This window comes from Pseudophryne corroboree, chromosome 3, assembly GCF_028390025.1.
Source record: "Pseudophryne corroboree isolate aPseCor3 chromosome 3, aPseCor3.hap2, whole genome shotgun sequence".
Classification (NCBI taxonomy): Eukaryota; Metazoa; Chordata; class Amphibia; order Anura; family Myobatrachidae; genus Pseudophryne; species Pseudophryne corroboree.
Window position 1 is genome coordinate 636,695,484 of NC_086446.1, and position 21,712 is coordinate 636,717,195.

Sequence of the window (21,712 nt, forward strand, 5' to 3'; positions counted from 1 at the left end):
TCCCACTGTTGGTATACTGACGGATGGTTTCTCATACCGATCCCTTGCTGGTGTGTAATGTCAACATTTAGAATGCGGACATTAGCTGGATTTTGGCATTCAGAATGTTGACATGGACATTATGTCAACATGTGACATGTCAACATGCATAATGTAATGTTGACATTTTAGCCATGTTGGCATTCTGAATGTCGACATACTGTGTTCCGTACACAACATAGGAAAGGGTTCTTCACAGTAAGGGCAATAAAGATTTGGAACTCCCTTCCGGAGAGGGTAATAATGGCGGACTCTGTAAATGTATTTAAAAGCGGATTGGACAAATTCCTAACTGGTAAATGTCACCAAGGCTATATCATATAACATATGGACATTACATTATCTGGGAGCGGTATGAATCATTGTTATAATTTGATTCTAAGCCATTACTTCAGCAGGCACATAATAATATGTATAGATTGACACAGAATACAGGTTGAACCCGATGGTCAGTTTGCCTCTTTTCAACCTCACTGACTATGTAACTATGTAATGACTACATACCGATAAAGGTGTACCATAATTCAAATAATAGACCCAATATCAGGGTTCTTTTTAAATATGTTCTGTATATGTGACAGATGTTCTCTGTGTTTTGGCTGTATAAAAGTGCTATACAGAACTTATTTTTCCTGTTGTCATTATTTAAACTACTTTCTGAATACAATAAAATAACTCACTTCTTCAACATCATTATCCAGAGCTATGAATCTCAGTGGAGCCGTTAAGTTCTGATTGTCAGAGATGGTTGTTCCAACTGGTGAAGACTCCAATATGTAACCCTGATATGTGGCAATGGTAAAGTACGGAGCCTGATTGTTCTCATCCATGATTTCAATATGAAGATTGGCAAATGCTGGGAGCGGATGTCCATTGTCTTGCTCAGCCTAGAAAATAAATAACATCATTTGCATCAAATCATTTCCAAATGGAAAAAAAAAAATCTTGATTTTATCAAGTTTTCCCACAACAGACATTTTAAACATCAAGGAATAAGTGTAATGTGATTCAAAATTAATGTTAATTATTAAATGCTTAATTTATGCATTTAACTCCAAAAAGGGCATGGGGTGCACTCTATTATACTGTATTACTTTATGCAGAGCAAACACACATTTTTCTTTCCTGAGTTGCAGATTTCTTACTTATATTGCATTATTGTTTTCATTCTAATGCAGCGTTCATGATTTTCTCCCTAGCACTTAATTTTTTTATTTTTGCCACAGTTTCCTATTGAGGACCAAAACAAACATGGCAACACGCTTTTCTTCTTGAGTCATTATTTTTGCATATTTTGCCTGCTTGTTGATAAGTGCCTTAGGAGTCAAGATTCATTCTGGCTCAAAAACAAACAAAAAACAAAACAAATGCAAAGACTTATGGGGCCCATACATCATCAATTCACTGGGGCACTTACCAGGGGCGTAGCCGGTACTTTGTGGGCCCCATAGCAACATTTTGATGTTGAAATTGTTATGCCCCTTAGTAGTGACCTAGTTTATTTTATGAACCATGGTAGTCCCCTAGTTCACCATATGTCACATTGTAAAGCTACCAGTACACATTACGCAACATGGTACCCCAATACACATTATGACATTACAGTGTCTCCAGTACATATTATGCCACATTACAGTAACCCTAGTTTATATAATGCCAAACTATAGTGCCTTCACTTCATATTGTGCCACATTACAGTGTCCCACTTCATATTATATAAAAGTATATTACCCTTCTGTCCATTTTATACCACATTACAATGAGCAGGTCCAGGGGCATAACTAGATCTATTGTAGGCCCCAAGGCAAAAGAGTGTGAGTGCCTCTATGTCACACCCAAAGGGAAAAAAATATATATAATACATGTATCTTTGACAGGGAGGGTGGGCCCCTCTCAGCTCTTGGCCCCATAGCAGGTATACTCTCTGCACCTATGGTAGCTATAGCCTTGTATATAACACATGTAACAGTGACAGGAAAGGTGGCCCCTCTTTGCTCTGGGCCCCATAGCAGCTGCCCTCTCTGCACCTATGGTAGCTACACCCTTGGCAATTACCTGTTCTGCCAATGCCTGGGTCAGGGGATCAGAAAAATCTAACAAGTTGGACAATCTTGATTCACCGATTCTGATCCCAAAAATTATTGAAATCAGCAATTTAAGGATTTTTAACATATTGTATTTTGCCAGTCCCCTGAGAAATTGACAAGCAAAGTATCTGATCACCACTGCGTAATAGATAGCACCTATCCTTGTGTACCAATACCTATTTCCTTATTGATTGTAAGCTTGCGAGAAGTGCTCTCCTACCTATATTACTGTCTGCTATTACCTAGTTTTGTTTTATCACTGTTGTTTCCAATTGCACAGTGCAACGGAATTTGCTGCGCTATATAAGAAACTATTCATAAATAATAATAATACAGGTTGAGTATCCCATATCCAAATATTCCGAAATACGGAATATTCCGAAATACGGACTTTTTTGAGTGAGAGCGAGATAGTGAAACCTTTGTTTTTTGATGGCTCAATGTACACAAACTTTGTTTAATACACAAAGTTATTAAAAATATTGTATTAAATGACCTTCAGTCTGTGTGTATAAGGTGTATATGAAACATAAATGAATTGTGTGAATGCAGACACACTTTGTTTAATGCACAAAATTATAAAAAATATTGGCTAAAATGACCTTCAGGCTGTGTGTATAATGTGTATATGAAACATAAATGCATTCTGTGCTTAGACTTAGGTCCCATCACCATGATATCTCATTATGGGATGCAATTATTCCAAAATACGGAAAAATCTGATATCCAAAATACCTCTGGTCCCAAGCATTTTGGATAAGGGATACTCAACCTGTAATAATAATAATAATAATAATAATAATAAATAATAATGTTGAATTGGATGCATACACGTGTAAAAATACTGGTGCAAAATATGTTCACATAAAAGCATAAAATAACACATACAGACTGATTTAAGATACAGGGTATGCGCATCAGTATGTATGTAGAGTAGCATGTGAATGTGCAAAGCAAGATGGCGCTGAACCGCCAGTTACTTGGAAGAAAAACACACAAACAACCCACAAAGCGAAAAAAACCTCATCCTCCTACCCTATTTTTTTTTTTTTTACATTACTGCTTGCCTAAATACTGGGAGAGGGGGCATCTTCTTAATTGAAATCCTTTGGAGGAAAAGAAAGACAAAGCTCCTGACAAAGTCATGAAGAGGTGGTTGGAACCAGGAAGCTGGTTGGCTCTCAGGTGGCTGTAAAGGGTGCAGTGTGCCATTGCAGCCTGGAATTAGTATTGTATTCCATTGTATTCCATTTTTCAGAGTATGTGTGGATGTGAGTGACTGGGAACAGTGGTGCCGAGAGAGGGGGGAGGGGGTACAGATTACCCGGGCCCAGGCATGTGAGGGGGCTCATGCCAAAGCACACCAATAGCCATTTTTTAGGGGGTCATAGGAGGGCAGGTGAGCGGCGGGTCAGGCCACTGGGAGGAGGGATGTATGTGTCTGTCACCTGGCTGTTTGTTCCTTGTCATGGACTACTTCAAGCCGCTGCACTGCTGCTAGTATCTCGCAAGATGATGATGCCATCATCTCGCAAGCCAACCTCTGCAGCCGGCTCTGGACAGCTTTTTCAGAATCAGCAGGCTGGGTATGACCCATGGGTTTAAAAAGTGGCGCAGCTCAGATCAGTAGTAAGAATCAGCATACAGTGTGTATATATATATATATATATATATATATATATGTATAGATGTATCCAATGCTTAAAGTGGTCCTAGAGAGGGGGTGGAACACCCCCTTGCCCCCTGGCACATATGTAATAAAGGGATAATGCATGCCACAAAAATAAAGGGGTGTGGTCATGCAGTAGTATCCCCAATTCAAATTATGCTGCACAGTAGCACAATCTTATTCACATTACACCACATACAGTAGTAATGTCCCTTATTCATGTTATGACACACATTATTGCCCCTTATACACAAAGCCCACAGTAGTGGCACCCCTAATACACATAAGACCCACAGCAGTAGTGTCCCTTATACAATTCCAACTGTAGTAGTTCCCCTTATGCAGTGCCACAAGTAGTAGTGCCCCTTATGTCCCCAGGAGTGATGCCCCTTATGAAGTGCCCCCTATACAATGTCCTCATTAATAGTGCCCCTAGTGGTAATTGCCCTGTGTAGTACTGCACCCAGCAGTAATGTCCCTGTGTAATATTGCCCCCTGTAGAAGTGCTCCCAGTAGTAATGCCCCCTGTAGTATTGCCCCTGTGTAGTAGTGCCCCCAGTAGTGATTCCCCCATGTAGTTTTGCCCCCCCAGGTAGCATTGCCACTAGTGGTAATGCCCCTGCAGTTTGCCCCCAGTAGTACTGACCCCATAGTTATGCCCCCATGTAGTATTGCCCCAGTAGTTATGCCCCCAGTAGTATTGCTGTAGAGGTTAGCAAGTGGTAAAAATTGTACCAAGTGAGCGAAGTCTTGCTGAGACAACCACATCTTGCTGGTGCTGTCCTGGCAAGATACATTTAAAAAATATCAGCAAAACTGCAATTTTTTGTTACTATAAAAATTGACGATTAAAAGTTATTATAATTGCCATACTGTATGTGAGTAAATTGCTAAAACCATAACACTTTTGTATTACTTTTCTAAATATATACTGTAGAGGAATATATTAGCTATTCAGTGTCACAATTTTCTTACAGCTTGACTAGATACCCTAAATGGCTGTAGATGGTACTTCATGAGGTTATATAACCACATATTTTATCTACAGTACTTTTTTGCACTAGTGGCAAGCAAACTAACAGAGGAAAATCATCCCCCCCCCCCCCCCCCCAAGAAAATAAAATAAAATACAGTATGGTTGCTCTGGAAATATGGTATACATGAGTTCACAAAACATTCTGATAAAACAAAAAGAGAGTACCTAAAATACAGATCTCCTGGTCATGGCGCCAGTGCCGTTTTACCAAATAGGCAAAGTAGGCACCGGCCGTTGGCCCCCGTGACAATGGACCAAAAACACATTATTTGATCTTGAAAGAAAATTACAATCAAGCTTTCTTAACTTGTTTCCAAAGACAGAAAAAATTAATCAACTCAAAGAAAAGAAAACATTACATTAAAGACTCTATAGAGAAAATACTGTATTAATGTAATGTACCCATTAACAACTTAAAGAATATAAACCATAGACATCAGATTCACATTTCCAGATAGTAGACTGTTGGTTGGTAAAATTAAAAATGGAGATAATTTGCGAGGTGGCCCCCAAGATTTCTATTGTATAAGGGTCTCCACAGGGTTTAATCCAGCACTGCATGGCGCCATAAAACCAATGTTAATGAATGGCTAAAATAATGCTGTACATAAGGGATGGGGAACATTTGGCCCTCCATCTGTTGTTGTAATACAGTTTCCAGCATGCCCTGAAACAGTTTTATCATGGCCAAACAGCAAAACTGCAGCAAGGCATGCTGGTATGTGTAGTTCAACAGCTGGAGGGCCAATGGTTCCCCATCCCTGCTGTACATGGACAGCATGGGGTTAGCAGCCAATTCACATCAAATTATGTTACATGCTATTTACCGTATATTTGTACATTATACAAAATAGTACAAAGAGCAGTAATAGTAAAATGATCAGACAGACACTCGGAATCATAAAAACAAAGTGTTCAATAGCAACATCCGGGGTTTAAGAGTGGGGACATCAACAGCAATTACTATCACAAAACAAAATTGAAAAGATGCAGAGGGTAACAAAAAAAAATGCATGCCATAGACTCAGAGATTTAGGGGTTTATTTACTAAGCCTTGGATGAAGATAAAGTCGCTGGAGATAAAGTACCAGCCAATCGGCTCCTACCTGCCATGCCACAGGCTGTTTGAAAAATGACAGTTAGGAGCCAATTGGCTGGTACTTTGGGGGTTATTCCCAGTTGATCGCTAGCTGCCGTTGTTCACAGCGCAGCGATCAGGCCAAAATTCGGCACTTCTGCGCATGCGTATGGCGCGCAGTGCGCACGTGCGACGTACTTTCACAAAAGCCGATGCAGTTTCACACAAGGTCTAGCGACGCTTTTCAGTCGCACTGCTGATCGGTGAGTGATTGACAGGAATGGGGCGTTTCTGGGAGGTAACTGACTGTTTTCCGGGAGTGTGCTGAAAAACGCAGGCGTGTCAGATACAAACGCAGGCGTGCCTAGGGAAACGGGGGAGTGGCTGGCCGAACGCAGGGCGTGTTTTGACGTCAAAACAGGAACTAAACAGACTGAAGTGATCGCTAGCTAGGAGTAAGTCTCGAGCTGCTCAGAAACTGCACAATCCTTTTTTTCTAGCAATGCTGCGATCCTTTCGTTCGCACTTCTGCTAAGCTAAGATACACTCCCATAGGGTGGTGGCCTAGCGTTTGCACTGCTGTTAAAAGGAGCTAGCGAGCGATCAACTCGGAATGAGGGCCTTTATCTCCATCCAAGGCTTAGTAAATAGACTCCTATGTCATGCCTTGTTTTTTTTCTTAATTTAATTCTTTACTATGCTACTTTATACATATTATATTATGGCAAAAAAAATGTAATCCATTCACTCGCTACTCACGGAAAATCAGCTTGGCCTAGAGTGCCGTGATATTCATGGCATGCCAAATTGAGCAAAATAGGTGTAAGTGGACACATCTGTATATTAAACCGATATACGTATTTCAGTAATGTAAATACAGTACATTATCTTTTGAGAACTCATAGGTAATGTGTTAATTCATATCATCATTCAAAACACATGCTAAGCATCACAATAATTGATTGGGTCAAGCATATAATTACTAAGTAGGAACACTTCATCCTTGGAAATAAACCCTAGTGATTTTTTTTTACGGAAAAGTAAGCATTTTCATTTTCTTTACTAGGAATATATTACTCTGGTGCAAGGTTGATTTGAAATGTTATGAGCAGTGCATGTATGATATGGTAAGGCTGCAGTCTTGCAACAAGGATGATATGTTTACTAATAATAAAATAAGTGACCCTGCAATTAAAATATGAGAAAATCCCCTTTTATAGGTTCCTTGAAATAAGAATTTGATACAGGATTTTAGGGACTGATTCAGAGATATATACACAATACTGATATTTACTGAGTTGAGCAATTATCAGCCAACTGTGCATGTGCTACGGTCACACTGCGCACATGCCAATGTACTGTATCAATGATGCTCGCAGTGAGGATTTCTTTGCAAAGTGACTGACAGTCAATGACTATTTGGGGGAGATAACATGGAGTGGCATAAAAAATGCCGGCATGTTGCGATCCACATCTGCAATCCCTATGCAGAAAACATGGCGCCAGCATCTCAGATCCCACACCCATTCTGCTCGGTCATAGGGTTACCCAGATAGTCAATTATCAGAGGATCGGCGACCACTGCTGCGTGTTTGCACACAGGAGCTTGGATCTTAGAAGCTGCTGGTGGGCATCTCAACATATTTCCAGGTGGTTGCAGCAGTAACATGTTTTCTCACATTCGCGGTGTACAAATTCTCAGCTGTGAATGCATTAGCGTCCATCTCTGAATCAGTCCTTTAGCGTGGACCAAAGTTACCTACTTCTCCCTCCTGTGCTCCAGGAGATCCAAAGAGCAGGAGGTCCTCAGTGGAAGAGATGGGGCACTGGGAGTTCCTGTGATACCATGCTGCAATGTGTAGCACCATGTAGCAGAAGGCGTGGCCATGACAATGTGATTCACAGCGAATCACATCATAATGCCCCTTCTCCACGTCACTGGAGAATTGGGAGGGATGCAGGAGGTTTATCCAGTCTTCCAGTAGCCAAACTCCCAGGAGTTTCCTAGAAATTCTGTCAGAGGAGGAGCTGTCAGCTACGGTGTGTTCTGTACAGCGGAGTGAGGCATTTTGGGGGCAGAACCAATATTCAACCTATTAATTCACTGGTGTTGTAAGTGAGGAAAAACTTCACTTCACCTTCCAAGTGCTAAAATCATGCTTTCAGGACAATTTTGTATTGTATTGGCTATACAAATATGTATTTTTCTGTAAGTCGCGTGTAATCATTGTCCTCAACTGTATAATACAATAGATAATATTATTGCTTTAAAAATAGGGCATAATACAATTTTTGCACAGTATTCAAACAAAGATACAGATGGCACAATTTTAGTTCAGTCACATGCTTGGAAAATTTGGAAGTGGAACTGTCTGTGTAAAATAAAATGTCCACAACAGTACAAGTGATGTGGGTCCATCCTACCAATTTTTTTTTTGTTTTGATTTTTATTTTTTATGGAAATTGGAGTTAATGTGCACACGGGTTACAAAAAAGCATTACAAACAAACTGATTAAGTGCTAAATATTAAATAATAGAAAACCAAAACTATAGGTTTACATAATATTGGATTTAAAAAGCCAATAAATTATGCAATTTTGGTCTAAAATAAAAAATGATATACAGCCTACAAACAACATAAATACTTTAAACAAATGAATAAAATGTAATGACTAATAATAAAAAATGATACTATTTTTTATGTTTTAAAATCAAAGCTGTGTAAACTACTTAAGATTTGGTAGCATCAGACAAGCAAGGTTTTACTTACAACTTTATAAAAATATACTGATGGACAGCAATTGTCAGGTTAGTGACAGCTGCCATGATGACATAGGACAAAAAGGAGAAAATGCTGCTTTTTAACAACCTGACATTTTTTCCTAGTGTCCAGCACACTTTAGTAAATTTAATAACATCTTTCCAGTCCAGTCCTTTCAAGATCTTTTTTGTAAACATATAGAAAATATAGATTAAGAAACCCATGTAGTCAAATGACTCCCAGAGCCACACAATTGCTTTATGCTGTATAACAGTAATGGCATCTGGATATCTGAATTCCATTTTATGATGGAATTCCGTTTGATTCTGCAACAAAAACACTGTTGCAGAATGCAAACCTGTGTATGATTTAGACTTCTGTGGAGTATAATTGTGTTTCCACTAAAGTGGTGAGAACACTATGGGGGTAATTCTGAGTTGATTGCAGCAGCAAGTTTGTTAGCAATTGGGCAAAACCATGGTGGTCATTCCGAGTTGTTCGCTCGCAAGCTGCTTTTAGCAGCTTTGCACACGCTAAGCCACCGCCTACTGGGAGTGAATCTTAGCTTATCAAAATTGCGAACGAAAGATTCTCAATATTGCTAAAAGACTACTCTGTGCAGTTTCTGAGTAGCTCGAAACTTACTCTGCCAGTGCGATCAGTTCAGTGCTTGTCGTTCCTGGTTTGACGTCACAAACACACCCAGCGTTCGCCCAGACACTCCTCTGTTTCTCCAGCCACTCCCGCGTTTTTCCCAGAAATGGTAGCGTTTTTTCACACACTCCCATAAAACGGCCAGTTTCCGCCCAGAAACACCCACTTCCTGTCAATCACGCTCCGATCACCAGAACGAAGAAAAAACCTCGTAATGCCGTGAGTAAAATACCTAACTGCATTGCAAATTTACTTGGCGCAGTCGCACTGCGGACATTGCGCATGCACATTAGCGGCTAATCGCTCCATTGCGGAAAAAAAATAACGAGCGAACAACTCGGAATGACCCCCCATGTGCAGTGCAGGGGGGGCAGATATAACATTTGCAAAGAGAGTTAGATTTGGGAGGGTTATTTCGTTTCTGTGCAGGGAAATACTGGCTGCTTTATTTTTACACTGCAATTTAGATCTCAGTTTGAACACACCCCACCCAAATCTAACTCTCTCTGCACATGTTATATCTGCCCCCTCCCCCTGCAGTGCACATGGTTTTGCCCAACTGCTAACAAATTTGCTGCTGCGATCAACTCAGAATTAGGCCCTATAGGGGAAAATCAAAGTTGATTGCAGCAGCAAATATATTAGCAGTTGGGCAAAAACATGTGCACTACAGGTGGGGGGGGGGGGGAATATATAACATTTGCAGAGAGAGTTAGATTTAGTGGGTTATTTTGTTTCTGCACAGGGCAGGTACTGGCTGCTTTATTTTTACACTGCAATTTAGATTTCAGTTTGAACACACCCCACCCAAATCTAACTCTCTCTGCACATGTTATATCTGCCCCTTCCCCCTGCAGGGCACATGGTTTTGCCCAACTGCTAACAAATTTGCTGCTGCGATCAACTCTGAATTACCCCCAATGTTCCATTTTACTAGGGAAATATACAATATACCGCAGATCACTCAGATCACTATTGTAGACTATCTCAACTGTTTGTGTTGAAATATTACTAGGTAATTTGATTAACTACTATACTCATTGGATAAGGCATCTGTTTTTATAGAATAGCAGTGATTTACAGTATTTTTAAAAGCTGTTATAAGTGGTTTTATATCTGTATTATGTCAAGAATTTATAGTGATTACTGACCTTACATTTGTTAGATTTGACTAACACCTTTTGCTGGAGTTGGGTGGTTGGTGCGTGGGGGTAATAATCAGGATGAACGCATATTTCTGTAGACATATTTATTCAGTATAGGTTAGAATGTCAGGGTGTCTAGTATATGTAGTGTCTATTTATAGACTGTCAGCTTAAAATCAATATCATCATTATACCAGTGTTAAACTTAAATAAAACAGAAGGTAAACATACTACAAACCAATATTCATACAGATGAATTGCGTTAAATCCACAGAAGTATGTAATCTGTTTCTCATGCTGCAAAATCAACTCGGCATTTCATGCATTGCATCTGTGAGAAGTCATCTCCGTGCTACATGCTGCAAATTCCAACAAACATTTCTCGCTTATACAAACTCATGTACAGTATGTTTTTAAAGTTTTTGATGTAATGACTGCTTGTAATTAGTATTGCCTGTGTGGATGTGCTCAGTGTATCATAGTTATTGTTGCATGCTGGCTGGTGTTTACTCAAACACAGTGCTAATTATCTCCTTGATCACTTGTCCATTTGAGGTCAAGTGTAACATGTCTTCTGCATACTTACTATGTCTTTAGATTCAGTTATGGGCAGCCATGGCTGAGGGTTGCAGCCATGTTGTAAAAGGACAAGTGTGATTTGTGAACAGTTATTTAAAAAAAATGAAAAACATCACCAAACAGGTCATTTCAACTTTAAACAGGACATTTTGTTATGTATTGTGTAAACATGGCTAGGAATAACAAAAACACAAACAGAATTCTTAAAGCTATGTGTGCAAATGCTAGGATCTTAGGGGACAAAATCCCATAGCTACTTGAAATACTGACAAGGTAAGATCTGGAGATTATGGCTAATACGAAGTCACGGGGCAATGAGAATCATGACTAGGACAAAGCTATACCAGGAAACAAATATTTACTAAGAACAGAATAGGAAGAATTGGAGATGGGGTAGAAATGTATGTAAAAATAAAATAAAAAAAAACATAAAATGCTACTTTAATACAAAATTTTGATGAAAAAACTGAGGCCCTTTGGGTGACCATAGAAATGAAGGAGAAGGACAAAATTTGCACTGTGGTGATTTATGGACCACCAGGCCAGGGGCAGGAACTGGAAAGGAACCTATTACAGGATATCACTAAAATGGTTTTAAAAGGAAAGGTCATAATCATGGAAGACTTCATTCTACCTGATGTAAACTGGTAGTTTTTTTTTTGCAAATTTAACTAGACATGGCAAATTTCTAAATTCCTTACAGGGAGCATCCTTCGAGCAATTGGTGAGGGAACCCACTCGCCGAGATGTAATAATAGATTTAATACTCACTTATGGTGACATTCTATCAGACATATACGTGGGTGAGAGCTTAGGATCCAGTCACCATCAATAACAAAGGTGTTTGATTTTAGGAAGGCTGACTTTGCAAAAATAGGGATATGTGTTAGTAATTCATTTGCAGATTGGAGGAACTTGGAAGGAGTGCGGGAGAGGTGGGAAAAATTAAAAAGTACAATACTAAAAACAACAGGGGTTATAAAAAGCACCAGGAAAAGGAAACCATTGTAGTTTACAACAGAGGTATCAACTAGTTTGAAAGCAAAAAAGATTGTCTTTAGGAAATATAAGCAAACTCAAAATAATAATGACAAAGAGGTAATAGAGATATATTTTGCAATACGGAAGAAGGCTAATGGGCCCTACACACTTTGCAATCTGCCGCCGAGCTGCCCGATGTCGGATATGGCCAATGGGTGACCTGGCAGCAGGAGGGCAGTGACAGGGGAAGTGAAGTTTCTTCACCCCCCCCCCCCCCCCCCCTGTCTACCGGCTCCCTAGCAGTGCAGGCAAATATGGACAAGATTGTCCATATTGGCCTGCATGCACAAGCGACAGGGCACCAGCGATGAATGAGCATGGGGCCGTGCATCGTTCATCAGTGCTGCCTCCACACTGAAAAATATGAACGGTATCCCGTTCATTAATGAACGAGATCTTTCATATCTTTCTGTATTATCGCCCAGTGTGTAGGGCCCATAAGACGGCCATTAGGCATACAAAGGCAGAAGCTGAGGAGAAATTGGCACAGTCTATTGATAAAGGGGCAATACTTTTTCAAGTACTGTATATAAGTGAAAGGTGAAAATCAAATGGAGGAATAATAAGACTTAAGGCAAAGAGTGAGACCTAGGTAGAGGGAGAAAAAGCAATAGCAGATCATCTAAATAATTATTTTTGCTTAGTATTCACTACAGAAGGGGAGGTGAAGGTGCCACAGTTAAGTTGCAGGGACATTCATAAAATAAGATAGATGAAAGTATATTTACAGAGAAGGTCCTAACAGAACTCTCAAAACTGAAAGTGGATAAAACAATGAGACCAGATGGGATACCTCCAAGAATACTAAAAGAACTAAAAGATGTACTGGTAGCAACATAATTTTTCAATCAGTCACTAGCTTCAGGAGCAATTCCAGAGGACTGGAAAAGAGTGCATGTAGTACCACTGCAGAAACGTTGAGCAAGTAAGAAGCAAGTAACTACAGACTAGTAAGCCTTACATCAGTAGTAGGAAAAAACATAGAAATACTATTAAAAGAAAAAAAATTGGAAAATCTTAAATCTAACATTTTACAGGATCCTAACACAATGGATTTAATGGGGGGAGACCATGCCAAACAAATCTTATTGACTATTTTGACTAGTAGTGAAATGTTACCAGGGGACCATAGATGTAACATATCTAGGCTTTAGTAAAGCATCGGACATGGTCCCACATTGCAGACTGCTAAATAAACTTGAAAGCTTAGATTGGATTATAAAACAGTTGAATAGGATAGAAAAACAGACAGTTGTAGTAAAAGGAGTGCATTCTAAGTAGGGAAATGTTACCAGGGGAGTAACCCAGGGATCTGTTCTTAGACCAGTGCTCTTTATATCCATGTTGGTGATATTGCAAGCTGTATTGAAGGGAAGGTATGCCTTTTGCAGATGACACAACGATTGCAACAGGGTAGACATACTGGGAGGGGTTAAACAAATTATTGATGATCTAGACAGATTTGAGGAAAGGTCAAGAATTTTGCAACTACAGTTTAATACTAAAAAATGCAAAATCATGCACTTAGGTCTCAAAACCCCAGAGGCTAAATATAGTATCAATGTACTATAATGGAAACTATTGAAGAGGAAAGGGATCTAGGGGGTCACTATTTCAAGTAACTTAACGGTTGGTAAGCAATGTAGCAAAGCAATGAGAAAGGCAAGTCAGCTGCTTGGTTGCAATAGGAGAGGAATCAATAGCAGGAAAAAAATAAGTAATATGCCACTGTATAGGTCATTGCTACGACCTCATCTGGAGTACTGTGTTCAGTTCTGGAGTCCATATTTACAGAATGATATAAATACATTGGAGAGCAACTAAAATGGTGCATGGTCTACATCACAAATCTTTCTGAAAATACTAAAAGTTCATAAATGTACAGTTTGGAGCACCAAAGGGAAAAGGGGGACATGATAGAAACTTTCAAACATGTCAAGGGTTTTAACAAGTTCCAGGAGGGAAACATTAAAATTTTCCCTCCTTTTCTGTGAGGAAAAATTACTTCACAGAAAGTGTAGTGGATAGGTTGAAAAGCCTCCTGTCAGAGGTGGTTAAGTCAGTAGAGCATTTTAAACATGCTTGGGATAGGCATATGAATATCCTTACAAAGAACTAAGGATCAAATAGGGTTGAGGTTACTAAAAGGTTAAAAAAAAGGGCAGACTAGATGGGCCATGTGGTATTACAAATATACTGTAACTATTTAGGAACTAAAACCTGAAATTCATTTTAAAACGTGGATTACATTGGTGCACATCTGTACAACAGCAGAGTTGGGATGAATTTTTTGTGTCACCATTATGCACCAATAGCCTAACGCAGCAGGTTTCACAGAAACCCCTGGAAAAAGATAATTAGCACTGCAGACCATTGTTACCATTAGTTTCCATACGGACTGCAGTCTGACCCCTATAAACCAAGCTCCGGTCCCAAAGACTACCTCTACCCTGAGAAGGCTTTAGCCACTTTATGCCTATGGAGACATTTTTTGGAGTAGAGGCATCTCTCTCTCACACAACATCCATTCTTCTAGGTTTTACGGAAAAAGACCCTGCATGCACGTGCAGTATCAGATATTCTGGACCAGTCTGTTGAAAATACGAGAGACTCCTCTAATTTGCAAGGAATAACTTTGCAGGGACAGCAACTTTTTAAAAGTGCTGTTACTGTAGAAATTTTTGATACATAGCAGAAGTAGTTATGTTGGAAACATAATTTCTACTATGGCCAGAATTGTTGATAATCGCGGCACTGCCATGCTTGTTAAAACATAGGCCCCTGGACATGGATAATAGCTCTAATACATTTTGAATGGCAATGTTTTTCAACACTTTGTATAGTATGCTACACAATACTGTATATGGGTCAATATCTAATGAACTGCCAGCATCCCTTGGAGAAATGAAACACCATCTTTTCATACCATTCACATGATTTCTGATTTTTATAAATTTTGAAAACCATTTCTTAGCAAATGTATTTGCTGTAATAAAAGTGATGCTTTAATGAGAGGAGCTAGTGTATATATAAGTACAGCACACCTTATGCCAGAAAGTCTACATACTAAGAGATTGCTGGAAAATATGAGGATGTCATGCAGGTGCATGGCATGACCTATAATAAGTCAGTTTTCCCAGGTATCAGAAATATGGGAGTCTTGGTGTACAGGAAAGTCTTTGTGGCTTGTTTATTAAAGACAACTTGAAATTCCTTTAGGCTTGAGGGATGACAGGATTTTCAGAGGTTAAGGTGGTGTGGACAAGAAGACTTCATTCAAGACCCTGATCAATGTAATAGGAACCTCAAGGCAGAATCAGAGGAGTCATACATTCAATACAGTATGAGGATTATACTGCTATAGACAAGGTAACCAGAGGATAAATTCATTGGAAGACTTTAGAATAACAAGGAAGGATATATATATATATATATATATATATATATATATATATATTTATTGTGAATGAAGTAGTTATCCCAAGGTTAGCGTCAATAGAAATTTCTGTTGGATGAGGGTACCACCAGGAATGCACAACCATATGCATCAGTACGGTACAGTAGATTGGAGTTAGAGTGGATATTAATGATATAAGTTTTTTGCCAAAGAAGCTGTCACGTAGTGTCCAGTTGCTACATAATCGAGAAGAACAGGTAGGTACACAGATCCCATAGAGTATTTAAGAGTCACATAGATAACACAATCTGGTTTGCAAGGAAAGTGGCTAGATGCTCCAAAACTGACCTCTCCATCGTCAGATGGGAGCAGGAATTTCTCAACCATTTTAGGGCAGGAACTTAGCATATGACCAGGACTGGCACAATAGAGACACATGTTCTCTCAGAATTGTCTTTCTTGTTATTCTGGCATGATAATAGGGCAATTTACTTACATGGGTTCCTCTGAATTAGGAGGAGAAGGCAGAAACTATGGAGTGTAGGAACTTTTGAGCAATCCACCCTACCACTTTCCTGAGTCCTTTCAAGGAAACAGACATCCAACCTGTTACAAAGGAATATCAGGTAATCTAGGTCAGTGGGTAATTCTTGAGCAGCCAATTTGCCTTTACTTCTGGGAGTCCTTACCAGAATACAGTAATAAGTGACTCATTATTCCACTGAATTTCTGATGAAAGAGTTTGGAATTACACAAAGTATTGTCCCACAGTATAGTATGTGAGCCTTGATGAAGTCACAAAATGTCAGATGCTGAATATGTTATTCCTCTAGTCCTTTGAAATGGAGCTTCTTCGTTGAATTTCATAGGATCTATGACAAATCATAGTCTGATCGGATTGGGTCAGATCTTTCCCAGAGTGGAGATGCCCATGCCAGGGCTTGTCTAGAGAGCATAGACATAATGTAAACAATTTTGATTTTTGCTATATTGAAGTTCTAAAGTTGAGGGTCAAAGTGGATACTGTTGCAATCAATGGTGGGATAAAAGGCTCAACAACCATCTTAGAGTGTCTCTGGATCAATGACCCAGCTCTGTCTCTCCTGCCTCAATATCTTGTCAGTCAATAAAATCATACAGGTGTCCTTGTATATTAATATTTTATAACAGGGAACCCAGTGGCATATTTATAATAGATTCAGCCCCTCTGGGCCAAAACCCTGGGTCCACAGGGGCCCACACAGCACACCTTGTACCCATTTTTTTCAATACTTACCTCTCTGGAGTACCGCGGCAGTGACATTGACTGTGAGCACTGTGATACATGGTTGCCATTTTCTCTGCATTTTGTGCATGCGCAGTAGGGGAAAGTCTAAGAAAAGGGACACTGCACCATTTTCCCAGAGACCTGTGCACCACCTAATGTCACTGTCACTGCCTGCTAGAGAGGAGGGGGCTTAGCGGAGACTGCACATGGGCCCTTTCCTCTCTTAATACACCCCTGTACAGAACAGTAGGATAAAACTGCATGAAACTATACTGTTACTTACAGTATCTACATCTAGAAATAGTGATGAGCAAACAGCTTATGATAATGAATACATTTAGAAGCACTACCATTTATAGCTATAAGAAAGCCAGTGTTGCAGCATTAGTGACTGTGACATTATTGATACAATAAGTCCAACTAAAGCAGTAAGTTGGGTTAATCTTTTCACAAGGGCATAGTACGGAAAACACTCCTGCTTCTACTGAGAAATAATTGTGCACCCCTCCACGACTCTGGTATTTGACAGTCAGTATTTATTCAGAGATACTCTACAGTATACATTTCCTACCATTGCTTTCTTTTTCTTCATGAAGAATAGTATGGTTGTCATCTATGATTTAAATACATTGTCATACCAATAAAAAAGCACAAGCATGGCATGTTTTATGATTGACCATGAAAACAGGAATCTAAATGCAAGTCCAGAGCCTGACAATTGAAGGTGGCTTTCATTAGTGACTATGGAGCATTGTAAGCTTTCTGAACATGAATTAGATCCATTCTGAGTTATTTCCTCTTTATGTTTTTGCCTATTTAAACCACAGCTGTTCATTTTATGAAAGTCCCAACATACTATTTTTTTTGCACACATTAAACTATGCCCATATGTTTCACTTCTAAGCGAACAAGACCAATTACTAGTAAATGGTGTGTGCTAAATGTATCATCTGTTACTATTAATAGTGTCTTTATGTTTTGATACATTTTTTATTGCATTTTGTCACATTGAGTCCTTGTTATTTGCTGTGTTTTAGATTGAAAAAGCACTAGTGTGAAGAGAGCAGGCTTATGGGAAAAGTACGTCGGAAGAAAAAACTTTCAAGGTTACTTCTACTTGCAGTACTTTCACACTAAGGATGTACTGGACAAAATCAATCACTTGTGTGGAGATTGCAGAACAGAATAAGTGTTCTTTTTTTCTACATGAGGACAGCAAAAGTGAGAGCAAAATGAAATCTTTACTTACAACACATTTCCTTAGCACAGGTCACACAATATCATCTTACTCTCCCCAGCATCTAAAAAGCCTATGATAAACATCTTCAACAGCACCAATAATGGGTGCCAAATCTCATTCAATGTACTATGCTCTAGGAATATTAATCATAAACTTTGTATCGAATAGTCATCATGGAATAGAAGCAAAACAAATTACTCAGATGCACGCTGGTGACCCATAATCACCTTGCAGGAATGCAAGCAACAATCTATATATAATCTATATACATTGCTAATGTATGCAAGTAAAACATAACATCTTTATATCAATCCAGTTAACTGTAAGTGCAAAGCTACCAGTCTGGTGTGTTAAGTGTGATGATATTAACGATACTTGCTCTTAGATCTTAGGTCTGTCAATACATAATATTCAATATTCTGGAAGAGGCTGATTATATGGCAGCTCTGTCAAGGTGAACAGAGTTCGGACTCTACAGATAAGACATGATGTCAACTTCATACTGTAAACAGCTTTCAAGCTTACTTAATTATAAGGACAATTTCACTGAATGCTTAATTTAGAAGATATTGTTTATGTAGTAACACCACTAATAGGTGCTTTTAGAAGTCTCCAGATCCAGGTATTATGGTGCCTCATGTATCTGAGTTTTTGTTTGCAACCCAAGTTGTACACATGAGCTGAACTACTGGTCATATGGACCTATTTTAATAAGGTACACATGGTGGTCAATCCTCCTAAAGCCTCCAGTTTCAGAGAAGTGATGCATTTTACCACGGTTTATCACGGTTTATCATGGTTATATTTAAAAAAGGGGTACTGCTGAAGATATTAGAGATACTTGATGCAGTCCCTCAATATTCACACAAATTCCTCATAGAGATGTGTCCTCATACATCTAACCTTAATATGTCACAATGCACAAGATGCCTAGCGCGAGTAATCCACCAGGTCCCATGCAACTGCTAGTGTCTGGCGTCTATTTTTGCTGAACATGCGTCTAGTTGCAATATGACTCGCACACACCAGTAGACGGTGCTGATTAATTTGAAGAGTGACACTTCCAGTATATATCTGTGTGTAACTGAGTCTATAAATGACGCACAGAGCAACTTGGTATACAAATAGCGGTATCCGCTGCATTATAGCACTTGGTATACAGATTCAGAGACTCATTCCCACACAGTAAAACAAGTGATATAGTAGTGATAATTACATATCAAATTATTCAGCACAGTCTTGCGGTGCATCCTACTCACATTGCGTTCTGACTAAGACCCATTTTTGACAAAAGGTATGTTTTAGCAGAGTCTCACAGGACCTGGATTGCCCATAGGGGCAACTGCAGCAATGATGTATGAGGATACATTTGTAGTTTTGTTTGGGGACTTACAGTACGAAAATGTCATATTTAGCAAAATCTGAAAAAGCTAATCTGGCATCATTAGATGGTATGAGCTCTTCTACCTATGGAAAAGATCCGGCCAGAGGGGGACTTTCAGATCCCTCTCCAGTAGGTCAGATACTCATACACTCCATTCTGTTACAAAAATGTGTATGCACTTGCACACTATGTAAATCACTGTCACTGTACTGGACACTTCACTAGGACAGCATCTTTGCAAATATTGTTAAATAGGCCACTTTGCCAGTGTCAAGTTTGATCAGGTGCAGTCTAGTGTGTCTATGTACTGCACAGATAATAAATAAGCTCTGAAACAGCAAGATAGAGAGGATGAAGAAAGGTACTGCAACTCAGACCTGCATGTGAGTTGAGCTTAGAGAACACAGGTGTTTGCTCAGAAATACACCATGGGGTAAATGTACCATAAGTGCAGCTGCAACAGAGGACAGAGGAGAAAGAGCTATAGAAGCAGCATAGAAGGATCTGAGTGTAAGATACCGAGGCCACCTCACCAAGAAGAGAGCGTTGAGTTGAGAGAAGCATTACTACTGTAGGAAAGTAATTTAGAACTACTAGAGTGTGTGTTGTAATGAAACTGTATGGAGATATAGGGGTATATTCAATTAGGGTCGAAAGCTGCGGTCTGTCGAAAAGACGTCAGTTTTTGACTTTTTAAAGTTGAATCGTGATTCGACCTATTCAATCCCAGCTGTTTTTATTCGACAAGTCTGGGAATTCGACTTGTCGAACAGTATGTGAATCGGCGTTATAGCTGCCGATTCACGTACTTTTGAGGGAAACGGGGCCAAATTCGACAGGATTTGGCCCCGTTTCCGACCATCTCAGTCCGACATAAAAAAATGTCAGACTGAGATGAGGGACTGTGGAGGAGAGGGGGGAGAGTCGCGAGGAGATGGGGGAAAGCCGCAGGCAGCCAGATGGGGAGAGCCGTGGGCAGCCAGACGGGGGAGAACAGTGCTGGAGGATGTCGCAACCACCGCTCGCAGCAGCATCCACCCGGCTCCAGCAAGCGAAACCTCGCTTGCTGGAGCCGGGTGGATGCTGCCGTGAGCGGCGGCTGATATGCGGGGACGGGGAGTGGAGGGACGTTGAGACTGTGAGGCAGAGAGACATGGGGGGGAGATGGGGAGAGCCGCGGGCAGACTGGGGAGAGCAGCGCTACAGATATAGCCACTGCTGTAGTGCTGCTCTCCCCAGTCTGCCCGCGGCTCTCCCCCGTCTAAGCTCCTGCATCTCAATTCGACTTTTTTTAAAAGTCGAATTGAGATGACATTGAATAGCCCACGTCAGATCCAATCCGACAAATGAATGTCGGAATAGATCCAACTTCAATTGAATATACCCCATAATGTTACTGCAATTATCTGATATGTGATGAAATGGTGAGAGATTTAAGGCTGTAAATAAATTGTTACCTTGATTAATTACTAAGTGACCTCATAAGTGACCTGGTGCCCACTGCAAATAGATACACCTGTCGCATCTGCACTATGCTTGTTCCCCTCAAGAGAGAAGGAGGCCCGTGAGCAGACTCCACTCAGTACCCCTTCTCTCTAGCAGGCACTGACAGTGACTCTGGGCTTCAGGTGGTACAAAGTTCCCTGGGACATGGCACAGTCGCCATTTTCAAAGTCATTTTCCCTACTGTACATGCGTAAAATGCAGGGAAAATGGAAACTCTGTCAATTTCCCCAAGACCAGGACACTACCTTGTGTTCAGAATCACTCTCACTGCCATTGCCGGGGGACTCCAGAGAGGTAAGTATTGACAAAATAGGAGCAGGGTGTTCGGTGTGGGCCCCTCTGGATCCAGGGGTCCCTGTGCACTGCAACTATTATAGAAACACCACTGGTTCTGTATCTGAGGCAAAGTATAACTACCACAATCCTGATTAATGGAAATTCTATCCTGTTTTCATTGCCATTCTAACATTTGTCAGTATGGTAAGATAATATGCACTGCTACAATACAGTTTAATAATCAATTTAATCACACCCCTTTTCCACCTGAGTACCGGGTCCGATCCGGGATGTTTAACCTGGCTACAACCCGTGTCGGCCCGTCGTTTCCACTGCACTTCGACATGGGTTATTCCCGGGTCGAATCTGTTTCCACTTAACCCGGGTAAGCCCTGTAAAAGCCTAATGATGTCACTCATTACTCGGTTCTGAAACACGCGTAATGACCATTTTCACTGCACAGTTACCCGGGTCATTACCGCGTTAACGTGTTCAACCCAGGTAGCTTCCCGGGTAGGATTCAAGGGTCACTCAACCCATGTTGAGCCGTTT

At 40.1% G+C, this 21,712-nt stretch overlaps 1 protein-coding gene across 2 annotated transcripts in view; it reads right to left on the reverse strand.

The window, feature by feature from the left end:
• PCDH15 (protocadherin related 15) overlaps positions 1-21,712 on the reverse strand; it is a 2,278,876-nt gene that overhangs the window by 1,011,545 nt on the left and 1,245,619 nt on the right. For both annotated transcript variants that reach the window (XM_063961739.1, XM_063961738.1), the window contains exon 12: positions 720-926. In XM_063961739.1, the coding sequence (XP_063817809.1) occupies positions 720-926 (207 nt within the window). The remainder of the gene's footprint in view (positions 1-719; positions 927-21,712) is intronic.